This window comes from Poecilia formosa, unplaced genomic scaffold (genome assembly GCF_000485575.1).
Source record: "Poecilia formosa unplaced genomic scaffold, Poecilia_formosa-5.1.2 Scaffold42, whole genome shotgun sequence".
In the NCBI taxonomy this organism is placed as follows: Eukaryota; Metazoa; Chordata; class Actinopteri; order Cyprinodontiformes; family Poeciliidae; genus Poecilia; species Poecilia formosa.
Window position 1 is genome coordinate 185621 of NW_006799981.1, and position 12187 is coordinate 197807.

Consider the following 12187-nt stretch of genomic DNA (forward strand, 5'->3'; position numbering starts at 1 on the left):
ACTTTAACAACTAAAATTTGCTTTCCATCAACCGATAATTTTTTTTAATATAACTCTTTTTTTTCTTATTACGTTAACTAAATTCAAGTTTGTCGACAGGTTCCACACAAATTAATTAAGTAGGTTTAATTTAATTTTGTTATGTTCTTTATTTAACAACACATTACATTATTTTAACAGTGACAAGAACATAAACTGACAAACGATAAAATTTCAACGTCAAATATCTCATATTTGACAACATCAGGCCTATAATTTATGGCTCATTTAAAGCCGCAAAACTTCTGCAGTGCTGCAGGTTATTGAAATGACACTGACTTGATGCATGTTTTTATTGAGAAAACCAGATAAATGTGAATTATCTCATTAAGAGTGACAGTTCTTTATTAAACTGCTTCATGTTTTATTGTCGTCAGATGAAATTTCCTGTTGTGTCGCAAAAGAAAAACTCCTGAATCTCTAGTTCCTGTATTTGCTCACACAACAGAAACCACTCTGATGATACTCTAGGGTCCTTCAAGTCTCTACTCTCATTCCCCAGTTTCACTTGGTTTCCCACAATTCTCTGACTCTTCTTTTTCTTCTTAACACAAGCTAAGTTTTTACTGTGACGTCAGGGAACCACTTAGTTTCTCTCATCACAGCAGCGTCCGAAAGCGCAGCAGGGAGGCCAGACAGACCTTATGGTCAAAGTCACGTCAATGTCAGAGGCTGAGTCTGCCAAACGCCACAGTCCAACCCTACAGGTGAGGCCTCGTTCCAGCCTCCAGGTTGGCTAAACTACAGAAAAAATGTTTGCTAGGCTGAGCTCTGGTGTACTTTTCAAGGTTGATTCAAAAAAGTCTGCTCTGTATCAAACTTGCCTTTCATAGGATGTCAGATTTCTACTAAAGAATCGTTGGAGAACGCAACCAATCTCACTATCTTCAGTAAAACTGTCCAGCTTTTTCTCAAGAGTTTCATGAGAAATTCTTACAACTTTAAAGTGTTAGTTTAAAGATTAGATGTTTAGTTATATACAATAAAGTCCCATTGTTATTTAGATGAGAAATTAACGAAGAAGTTGACGCAACACCATTGACCTTCTCTATGAAACATCGACTGGGAAGGAAACATGTTACGTGTTTCTGGTCAAAGCATCTGACAGAAAGGTATTGCAACACTAAAATATCATTTTCAACTAACAATGACATTTTTCAGATTTACCATTAATTAAAATTACCAATTTTTAATTTGACCCCTTTTAGTTTTTAGCTTCAGCCTCCAAAGATCACTGATTTGAATTTTCACATGACCGCAGGCAAAATATTAACCATTTATAACCTTTTAACAGAACCTTACATATTAAAGAGGTACTACTATGTGTTTTCCAGGCACATAATGACATCATATAGCACAATCAAGTAACTATGTTAAATTCAGTTGCTACAAAAACACTATACATCAAATATGGCTTAAAATAAATTTTACTTTGTAATTTAACACATTGAAAGTGGACCTCTAACTCCTTTTAACATTTTTACCAGCTCTGCCCTGAAAAGTAGCTCGTATAATGAACTCAACAGATGCGCAGCTCCACCAGGTGTTTGCTAATTGCTGCTAGCTAGTCTGAAGGAGCTGAGTGGAGGAGTCACAGGGCTGCTCTGTCAGGCAGAAGCTTGAAAGCTTGGAAGCTGCAGATCTGAGAAGGAGGAGCTGTGTCTCGAAGGCGGACCTAGGCCCACCCAGGCGTTTTGCACAGCTGAATGGTTGCCATGGAGATTAAAGGATTTCTCAAATATGCATAAAGGAATTAAGAAAACACTCCAGATACGTTTTTGATTAGGGAAAAACACTATAACATGATGTAAAGCTCAAAAAAATCTATTTTACATTATACTGCCCCTTTAAATAAAGTCTGCCTTGAATGTAGTGTAACTTTACTTGTTTGATATGGAACACTTAAAGTTATCTTTACGACTTTAAGTACCAGTATCCATCCAAATTCATTTCTTATCATTGTGGCCATGAAAGTCACATGGATATAGACTCTGGGTGTCCTTTATCAAAGAACTCATCATACAAGCTTCTTCTTAGTGCAACACTGGTATAAGCACTCTTAAAGCGCTAATAGAGGAGCGATGTAGTGATGACTTTCTTAAAGAGACAGAGGCATAATTTCAAAGTGTTGAAGTATGGAGTAAATTTTCTTTGAACTCTCCTGCAGGAGGATCGTGGCAAATGTCGCAGTCGGACAATGGGAAAGCTGTGGCATTGTCCCGTCAGACCGTCAGTTTCCAAAACCAAATACACATAAAAAAAAATAATAAAAAACTTGTGAAGGCACACACAAGGTCAGTGCAATCCCACCGGGTCTGAATGACCCCGTCTCTTAAGACCGCGGGAGGGATAAGACTTATTTGAGATAAATGTATGTACAGCTCTGGAAAAAATTAAGAGACCACTTAAAATGACCAATTCCTCTGATTTTACTCTTTATATGTTTATGTTTGACAACATGTCTCTGAAATTCCAAGCTAAAATTTTGTATTTATTAGCAGCAAATGAGAAATGGTCAATATAACAAAAATGTGCTTTCATATCTCAAATAATGTAAAGCAAACAAGTTCATGGTCATTTAGAAACAACAATAATATTGTTTTAACTCAGGAAGAGTTCAGAAAGCAATATTTGGTGGAATAACCAGGAGGTTTTCAATGAATCTCAGTGCTTTGACTCTGTTTTTTCCATATATATATATATATATATATATATATATATATATATATATATATATATATATATATATATATATAAATAAAACAGCTGAAGGTAACATAGTTACATGATTATGCTATAAAATGGACTAACACTGCCTCACCTTCAATATTACAAACAAATCTTTGTCCACTCATCCTCAGAATGAACCTGATATTCTCTTTTATGGGTCATAGTTTTATAACAAATTCAAATTTCTAACACTGACCTACATATCTAATGCATTAAGACATTTTAAACAAAGTTTAATTTAATTCAAAATGTCTTCACATAATAAATTAATGTCCTATTTATTAGATTACAGCTTTTCTAGACTACCTTTTTTATTGGCCCTCTCTTCCTCATCGGCTGTGATGTCTGTGGCTTTAAGACCTCCCCCTTCCTCTCGGCGGCACTAATCACCCCCCATACCGAAACGCGCATCATAGCGTCTGATGTGGAATTTCCCCCCTTTTTATGCCGTTTAAAAGCCCCGCACTGAAGCGCCCGCACCGAGGCAGCGTTGATCTCAACGATGTAGCGTCCTGTGCAGGCGAAAGGACAATAAGAGAGGGCAGGAGTTGCATGTGTTGTCAATGGGAAACCTGGTGGGCAGCTGGCGTTTCAAGGAGCCGAGCACCGTTGAGGAATGCGACTCGACGTGGGGATCGGACTCGGAGAGCGATGAGCCGACGGCTGAAGACGACAGCGGCATTTCTGACTCCGTCAGCCCGGCGGAGAGCGAGCGGGCCGCGGGACACAGCGGGGACGCTGCCCTGCAGGTACACGGAGGAAGGGGAGGGGAGAGTGATGCAGGCGGAGGGGTTGTAGGAGGGTTACGGTGCGGAACCGTGTGTCCCGTCAGCGGCGCACTGTGTTCCGACAAGGCCAAGCTGAGGGCAAACTTCATTATTACAATAATGGCTTAACCGTGGTTAGATCAGTTCGGAGTCGGTTGATGATTCAGATAATTTAGCGCTTATATTTCTATTAATTTCTGTCTGATTTAGTGCGAACAATGCGATGACACTAAATGTCTGGATTTTCATTAAATTTGTATCACAAAACAATGCAAGCATGGGGTGACTGTGGAGAGCAACAATATAGTGCTAACAGGAAGAAAGAACCACACTGCGTATGGGAAAGAAATGCAAAGTTAATGGCAACAATTATGTTGAATAACAATCTTCATATTTGCAATGTTTGATATGATGCTACGTTTTAAATGGCATGCATTCAAATTCAAATTGCTCTTGATATCTGTGCTACTTTTATTCTAAAACTTGCAGTCAAGACTTGCAGTAATTCGTTTTCCTTATGTACAAGATGAAAACGCAGCCTTTTTTTGACCTTTTAATTTTGAGTATATTTTTTTCAGGTTTAATAATGTTTACCAACATGATGAGCACCAAAGCCATCATTTTTATTGGGACCTTTACATTTTTAAAGTCAGGTGGTTGTAGCTGTCACCATTTTTCACCCATAAAAACATGATGAAAACAGTAAATTTTGTTCAAAATGTTGATGAAATTTTGATGTGCTATTGTTAATATAAGTGTGTGGAATTTTAATTTTTTTTAAAATCACAAATTACTATTTTGTCACTTAATTCCAACCTTTTATGTAAGGTTTTAGTTTTTATGTATGTACCATAATTAAGAGTATTTTGTGGAAGTTTTATTTTCTGCAAGCAGAGTCAATTTCATGAGAGAGCAGTTGCCATAGAACAGCTTTTTGTTGTTAAATTGGGTTCACATTTTAACGAATTTTTTGTGTCTAGTAGTAGATTTCTTTAATTATATTGGCAATTAGCACAGCTAGCGTTACTAAAAATCCAGTTGCTACAAGTTTATTTATTAAGAAAATAATAATTTTACATTGACTCTGAAAAGCTGTAAACGTTTCCAAATCAAACAAAATTCCAGTTAAATTCTAAAAAAGTGTAAAACACCCAGTTCAGCCTTCTTCTGGTACCAATTCTTGTTAAGAAACTCTCTGCTCCAGTCCATAGATGCCCTGTCTGTCAGAGAAAGTATTTTTAAAAGTCACTTCTTGATGATTTGCAGAGTATAAACAGGTTTCAGCTGAGTAAATCCCTTCAGAAAGTTAAATACGCCCATAATCCACATGCAGGATCTTTTTGTGGGGCCTGCAGCGCGGCACTGATGTGAGTTGGCCTCCTTTGCTGTTGAGAAACGGATGAATGATGACAGCACTTGACCTCAAAAGAGAGCAAATGCTTTTAAATCATCTGAACGGCATATAAGAGCTACCCTCCATCTGCTCTAACAAGGAATGATTTATTTATTTCATTCTGGACCTGCATTTTTTTGAACTTTTCTCTTTCAACTGTCTTTTTTCATTTGGTCTTGTATTTTATTCACCGTCTTCCTCTTTCAGCTGACTGACTCCCCAGAGTCTGCTCCAAGGATGAAGAGGAGTTTTTACGCCGCCAGGGATCTCTACAAATACCGTCACAGCTACCCGGTACGTTCTTACACCCATGCATGTTCCCAAAAAACGTGGATGATATATTTTCCTTTCTTCTTCCTACACACATGCGCATGTAGACATCCAGATTTTATGTGTTCGTTGCAGAACTTTAGAAAGTCCCGGCAGCCCAACGAATATCGGAACCTGCGCTTCTACATGAACAAGATCCCCCTGGTGCCCGATGGTAAGAAGCTGTAAACTTATTGAGTTTCGTTTGGTTTAAAGGTTCAGAAACCCAGCAGGTTAGCAGAAACATGAGCGATGAAGAAACGCGTGCAACAGCTGCCCATCCTCTTCTCTCTTCAGGTATTTACATCGAGGAGATTCTTTCAAAGTGGAGAGGTGACTATGACAAACTGGAGCACAATCACACCTACATTCAGTGGTGAGTGGAGATCCGCTGAGCTAAAAATGTGTATTTCTGATTACGTTGAAAAACATGAAATTAAAGTAAATTTGTGTTTATGTTGAAAACCGTTTACTTGTGCGTAGTTTTAAGAACGCTGGGCGCTTATCTATGATCAAACTGGGAAGCAACCAGAGTGAGTAATTTGCTTGGGCAAAGTTCAAGATTTAAACTTAGACAGTTAAGTTTAGAGCGAGTAAATGTTGTCTTAAAGTATCAGTTTGTAACGGCTGTTTAGTCCTGAGAGGGAATCCCTTTAAATTTTACCACAGAATAAAACGTGGCAAAGTTCTCAAAAAAAGATTTTGCCACTCGTGAGCCGCTTCTTAGTACCCAACAACATTTAACAGGGTAATTAAAATAACTTATCTTGTAACTAAGCTAACTAAATCAGCAGAATCTACCTCAAATTAGGGTTCAAACTTTGGTGGTTTAATCTGCGAGAAGTGAATCTTAGTTTGTTATTTTAAAAGATGATCTTGCAGTTGCCTCCTTAATAAGGGATGAGTGAGCAAATCCTCTTCCTTCCACAGTGAACAGCAATAAAAAGTGCTGAGAAGCGGTGCTCCAACTAATTATCAGTATTATTCCCTAAGTAATCATCTTCCCGTCCACTTCCTGTAACCTGGATCTTTCCTCCCGTGTCGCAGGCTGTTCCCATTAAGAGAACAAGGGCTCAACTTCTACGCACATGAACTGACTCAGGAGGAGATCAAAGTAAGTAGCTCCGCCCGGTGTCGTTGTTTCGTCTAGCCGCTGTGAAACAAACCGCAGCGCTCGTCTGACCCGCTGTCTTTAAACCCGTCAGGAATTCCAAAGCACTCGGGAAGCAAAGCGGAGGTTCCTGGCGGCCTATTCCATGATGCTGGATTTTTATGGCGTCAAACTGCTAGATAAAAGCGGCAACGTCGCTCGGGCCCCCAACTGGCAGGAACGCTTCCAGCACCTTAATGAGTAAGCCCACACGCCCACAGAGCACGCTGTGCAGCAGGCGCTGGGTGATGGATTGCTGAATTTGTACGGGGAAGCCCATGGTTTGCTCGCCGTTTGCTGCATTTTCCATGTTTTGGGAAGGTAATGGTTCTAACTCGGATGCATCTTGATTGCTCCCCCGTCAGGAGCCAAATGCGAAGCAGCATGTTTTTAATTCAAGAGACAGACGGCTTAAAGTTTTAAGGAGAATTTTTTGGGATTCAGTTTGTTTCATGGAGTGTAAAATGTCATCATGTTTACTTCCAGAAACAGACACCTGTATGTAAAACACACAGTTATCTGTTGTTTCTGAGGCAAAATGTGCAAAGGTTTCTGCATGTGGTGGACTAGTCTTTCAGATTTTATTTAGGGAAACATTAAAAGCACCAGAAAAAAATGAAGTATTTTCAACAGAATACATATCTGGATTCTTGGTACTGGTTTTATATGAAGATTTATTAGGTCAACATTTATACTTTTTATTTTCTTATTAATTTAACTGATTTATAATCCAGTCAGTTAGTTGGAACGAGACCATTTTGAACCAAGTGTGAAGTACTTTGAATGAGAAAGTACTACATATAATTGCACAAATTGGATTTATGAAAATACATTTCCCAATTAAAACAGCAATTTTTTTTAAAATATCTTTTTCAATAAGTTTTTACGCTAAGGTGAGGCGGTTTCTCAGCTTTATTGAAATTAGTGTGATTGGCAAAACTGCAATGGAAATACTTTTTGCATCACACGAGTCGTGTGATCAACAACCGGATGTTACTGCTGGCAGAAATGACAAAAAAGTCGACAGGAAGTGGTAGGAGGATGATGATGGTGCAGTCTGTTTTTTGCGTTAACAAACTTATTTATGTGTGATTTTAATTGCGTTTCTTATTTAATAAGCATAAGGCAATTGCGAAATTGTGGTTCTTTTGACATTAATGGAGTTTTGTGCAAATTGTCATGGAAAAGCAGCTTCTGATCTTTAAGGCGATATTGTAGAATAGTAAAAAAATTCCCCAGATTGTTGCACTTTCAACTTTGTTTCTCAGCCCAGCAGGAGGAAAGCAAATAATTAATTTGCATGTTTTCCTCGCCTCAACCAAACTCATTCTCCTCCCGTTTTGTTTTTCCAGATCCCACCACAACTACCTGAGGATCACCCGCATCCTGAAGTCCCTTGGTGAGCTCGGCTACGAGGCGTTCAAGGCCCCGCTGGTTCGCCTCTTCCTGGAGGAGTCGCTGTGCAGCGGCACGCTTCCCAACATGCAGCACAGCGTGCTGGAGTACTTCGTCTACACCATCCGCCTCCCGGCCACGCGGCGACGCCTGCTTCGGTTCGCTCGCAAGCACTACAGGCCCGCCCACGCCTTCCTCTGGGGGCCGCCGTCTAAGAAGGGAGCCTGCAGCGGCGGCGGTGGTGGTGGTGGCGTTGGCGGCGGGAGCAGCGGGATCAGAGCTCCTGCTCCCACACCGGAGCACCACAGGAGGGGGGAGGAGAACACAGCAAGTAGCCGGATCAATGTGTCTTCCCATGATGCCATAATGTGCCAGGACCTGGTAGGAGGAGGGATTAAGGGCTTCCCGGACCTCGGTTCTTATGAAGCCGGGTTGTCAGGGCAGCTGATGCTCATTAGCGGGAGAAGAGAGAGGAGTGAGTTCAGCTAGGCTTCTTCCTTCTGAGAGGAAACTGCAAAAACTCAAAATATTACCTGGTTTCTAGTGAAATTATCAGGGGTGCACCGACTGCAGTGTACTGGCCGATCGCCGATTACAGATCTTTTACCCTGCCGATTCCGATTTTGACCGATAATTTGTTTTGTCTGAAATGTCGCTAAATATAGCAAGAGGGAAAGTCACAGCGTTAGTACCTGTGGGGTGATTATTGTGAACATGCAGACATGACCTGGTGGGCCGGTCTGTCAGTCAAAGATGTTCAGACTTTTGCCAAGGTAGATGAGATTAGTGGATAAGATCAGCTCACATGTGAAAATCAGCCGATCAATGATCTCCCAAAATTAAGGAAATCAAAACCAGTAAATCGGTGCTCCCCTATAAAATATCTTAGTAAACATCAAATAAGACAAAACTCAACTTTTCAGCTGGATATACGAGTTTGTTTTAAGTAAATGTTGTTCATTTCAACGAAGGTACTTGTTCTACTGGGAGATTTTCACTTATAAAATTGGAAAAATATTTAGTTATAAGTTAAATAATCTCCCAGTAAATAATAATAATAATAATAATAATAACATATTATTGACTTAAGTCAAGCTCCTACATTTTGCAAAAACGCTACTTTTAAGTTGGTTTGTCTTATTTCAAGTGTACTAAGATATTTGCACTAGAAACTAGACCAGAAATACTTGATAGTTTTTTGTGTTTTTGCAGCGTATCAGATACTCAAACCCAGGAAGACATCAATGAAACATTTTAACTAATAAACATGGGATTAGAATCAATTCAGGTTAAGGGCTTAGAAATTAATTGCAAAACAGGTTACACATATTTAGGATTATAATGTCTTTTTTATTTAGCTTCCGATTACTTTTCAAAATCATTCATACCAGTAGAGACAATGTATTACTTTTGTCTAAAGGACTGTACTTTTAATAAAAGAAAAATGGGGGAGATGTTTGCCTTACATACTGATTTACTTTGACGCTAACATGGAAGGCAAATATTGTTAAATAGACAAATGAACAGAGTTTTGTTTGTGCGTCAAAATCTGGGGAAAAGATGAGCAATACTTTGAAAATGTTTTTTAGATCGACCTAAGAGCCTCATTTCTGTTGATATCAGATAAAACTGTGTCTACTCTGTGATTTTTACTGTTTCAGCTGAGAAGGAAAGAGAAAAATGAACCTTTGAGAAGCGATAAAAAAGAAAAAAGAAAAGAAATGAAAGGCTTTGGGTGGCATACAGACAGTAATCACACGTCTGAAATGTGATTCTGTCTTTGTCAGGTTCTAAATTAAATCTTATCTCAAGTGTATAAACACATTTAATGAAAATATTTCAGAGATATAACGGTTTATAGATAATTTGCCTCTCTGTGCTTTATTGCCCTCCCTGGTACAGATGTGTAAAACCCCCTGGTATAAATACTTTTTTTTTATTGCAGCAGCATAATAACACACTTAAATATGTAGAAGAATCTAACGTATATGAGTGCCTTCAGGAATCTTCTTCTTTTAACAAATTTTTTGAGATTTCCACAGATAAAGGTTAATTATGTGTCTGCTGAACTATTTTCTCTGTTGCCTTTTCCAAATGTTTTGGAAAATGTTCAAGTCTTCTGGCAGCTCCCATCAGGATTTTCTTGAAAATGTTCCGATATTTCATGACGGCGTACGCTGTAGCTTCCCAAGGCTTTTAAAATAAAAACAGGCCCACAGCATTACGGGTCCTCCACCGTACCGGACAATGTGTGTGAGGGGATTTTCCAGACGTCTGTCCCCTGTTTCATGGAGTGTTTGTTGCAGGAAAAACTCCACCTTGATCTCGTCTGACCAAAATCAAACAATTCCAGTTAAAGTCCCGCAGTAGGAAATGGCAAAAGTTCACATTTGTGATGGTAGGAGAGAAAAATGGTCTCTAGTGGTCGTCATGGCAACATGACGGCAATATTTGTAATGATAAACCCAGGATGTCGTCACATCATCTTTTATCACAGTTTCAGTTGTTGCCTCTGACTGCAGAAATGGACAAATTGATATTTTCTGCTTTACCTTAATAGCATGTTTTCTCATCTTTCCCATTTTGAAGAGTGGCTGAGAGAAATGGGCCTTTGTGTTCATTACATTTATACTGGAGGGAAACAGGAGGTCATTGGCAAGAGTAAAACAATAAATGAAAATAAAATAATAATGAATAATAAATCAAAATAAAATAAAAAGTTTCAGTTCCATTCACTTATTGTGAAGTTTTTCCACATAATTTTTTTTGTGGACATATATTTTAATTTTATATAATAATTTTTTTTTTTTGCAAATGAATTCATAATTTATTACTTATGAAAATGAAAAACTTAAGAAAACATGCTACTAAGAAGATTTGACGAGGTGCTAAATTGGATTTTTGTGCTCCTGCAATAAAAATTAAATGATTTAAAACAATTTTTTTACACATCTCCATCAATGGTGATGTTTAGTGTGGAGGATTTATTTATTCATTTGTCACTGACAACAGATTTTTTATCAGCCGCCACAGGATGTATTGTCGTCTATAAGCCTTTTGTTCTTGAATCAAAAACGAAAATAGAGTAAAAATGGATTTTGACTGAAGTTATTGTGACTGAAACGTGTATGTTTGGTGTTTTTGACAAACTGTCTTCCTGAGTCGATACACTGTAGGTTTCTCTGAACTGCTGCACATCACAAACACACCTGGTCAACTTGTGTCGCCATAATTTACCTTAATGTGAAAACGTGAACTCCAACCTCATGCGTAGGTTTTTGACCATGTTTTTAAGCCTGTGAATTTGACTTTAAACAACTCTTTAGGACTAAGTTTGATGCTCTTTTCGCTCAAATAAATACGAATTTTAATTTAAAATAATAATTTTGCACAAATATTGTAATAATTTAAGGACGTAGTGTGTAGTGTCATAGAGGGAAATGTTGAGGTTGTTTATCTTGGAGGCAGGTTTAGTGTAATTAATTAAAAATTCTCTGCTTGCAATAGATATAAATCTGTGAAATTAAAAGCCATGCAAGGGTTAAGCAGTTCTTCCTGACTTAATCAGATTTTCTTCCTGCTGACAAGGTTTCAACATCACCCTTCAGCCAAGTGTATCTGATATAATTGTAAAAGTACCTTTTCAGGTAGATTGTATGATAACATGGACTCAAGTATGTTGACTTTTTGTGAAATTAATTTGTAAACATACAGTATTGTGTGTGTGTGTGTGCAGGTTTCTCTAATATTCTTAAGTGCCTCTTTTGTATGTTTTATTTATACCTGTATGCTGAGCGTAGTGTCTACACCAACTTCTTGTACATCGTGATTTTTGTACAGCATTTTGATATTTAAGTTATTGTTTGCTTTGTAATCATATATTCTATGGGTAATAATGTACAGCAGGAATTAACCTATTAGGAAGAATCACTATAGAGGACAAGTTATTCCAAATATTTGTATCTGGCTTCTGCAATAAAACGTGATTGTTCTACAGGATATTTCCTCAGCTTTGTGATTTTGTTCATTTGGTGTCAAGATAAAATTTTCTGTCATTAAAAAAAAAAGAACATTACCTTATTTTTATTTTTCTTCAAAAAAAAATTTTAATACTTGAAAAAAATTAAACTGTTTTACAGGAAGGATAGGAAAATGTCCTAAATTAAAGTTTTTTTATGCTAGTTTAGGAAATCCTAAGGCGAAACAAACACTAAAATCCCTTTTTTTTCTTTTTCACAAATCAAATTAAGCCTTCATAAATTTGCATATTTTTAGATTTTTAACAGCTTATGATCTTATGCTGCACATAAAACATAAAAAAAGCCCAAAATAGCTGCTGGTTCTGCTTAGTTTAGCAGAACCAGCGGCTAACTATAGCATGCTAGGCGTAGCTTCTTTTGCTAG

The 12187-nt window shown here is 37.9% G+C and overlaps 1 protein-coding gene across 1 annotated transcript; it reads left to right on the forward strand.

Annotated features, from left to right (window-relative positions):
* Nucleotides 1–3128: 3128 nt before the first annotated feature.
* On the forward strand, nucleotides 3129–11780 carry ogfrl1 (opioid growth factor receptor-like 1). Its single transcript, XM_007551424.2, has 7 exons — nucleotides 3129–3518; nucleotides 5137–5223; nucleotides 5335–5413; nucleotides 5536–5614; nucleotides 6286–6352; nucleotides 6444–6589; nucleotides 7741–11780. Exons 1-7 carry the CDS (start codon nucleotides 3333–3335, stop codon nucleotides 8270–8272), a joined length of 1176 nt encoding a protein of 391 aa, XP_007551486.1. The 5' UTR covers nucleotides 3129–3332; the 3' UTR covers nucleotides 8273–11780.
* The last annotated feature ends 407 nt before the right edge of the window (nucleotides 11781–12187 follow it).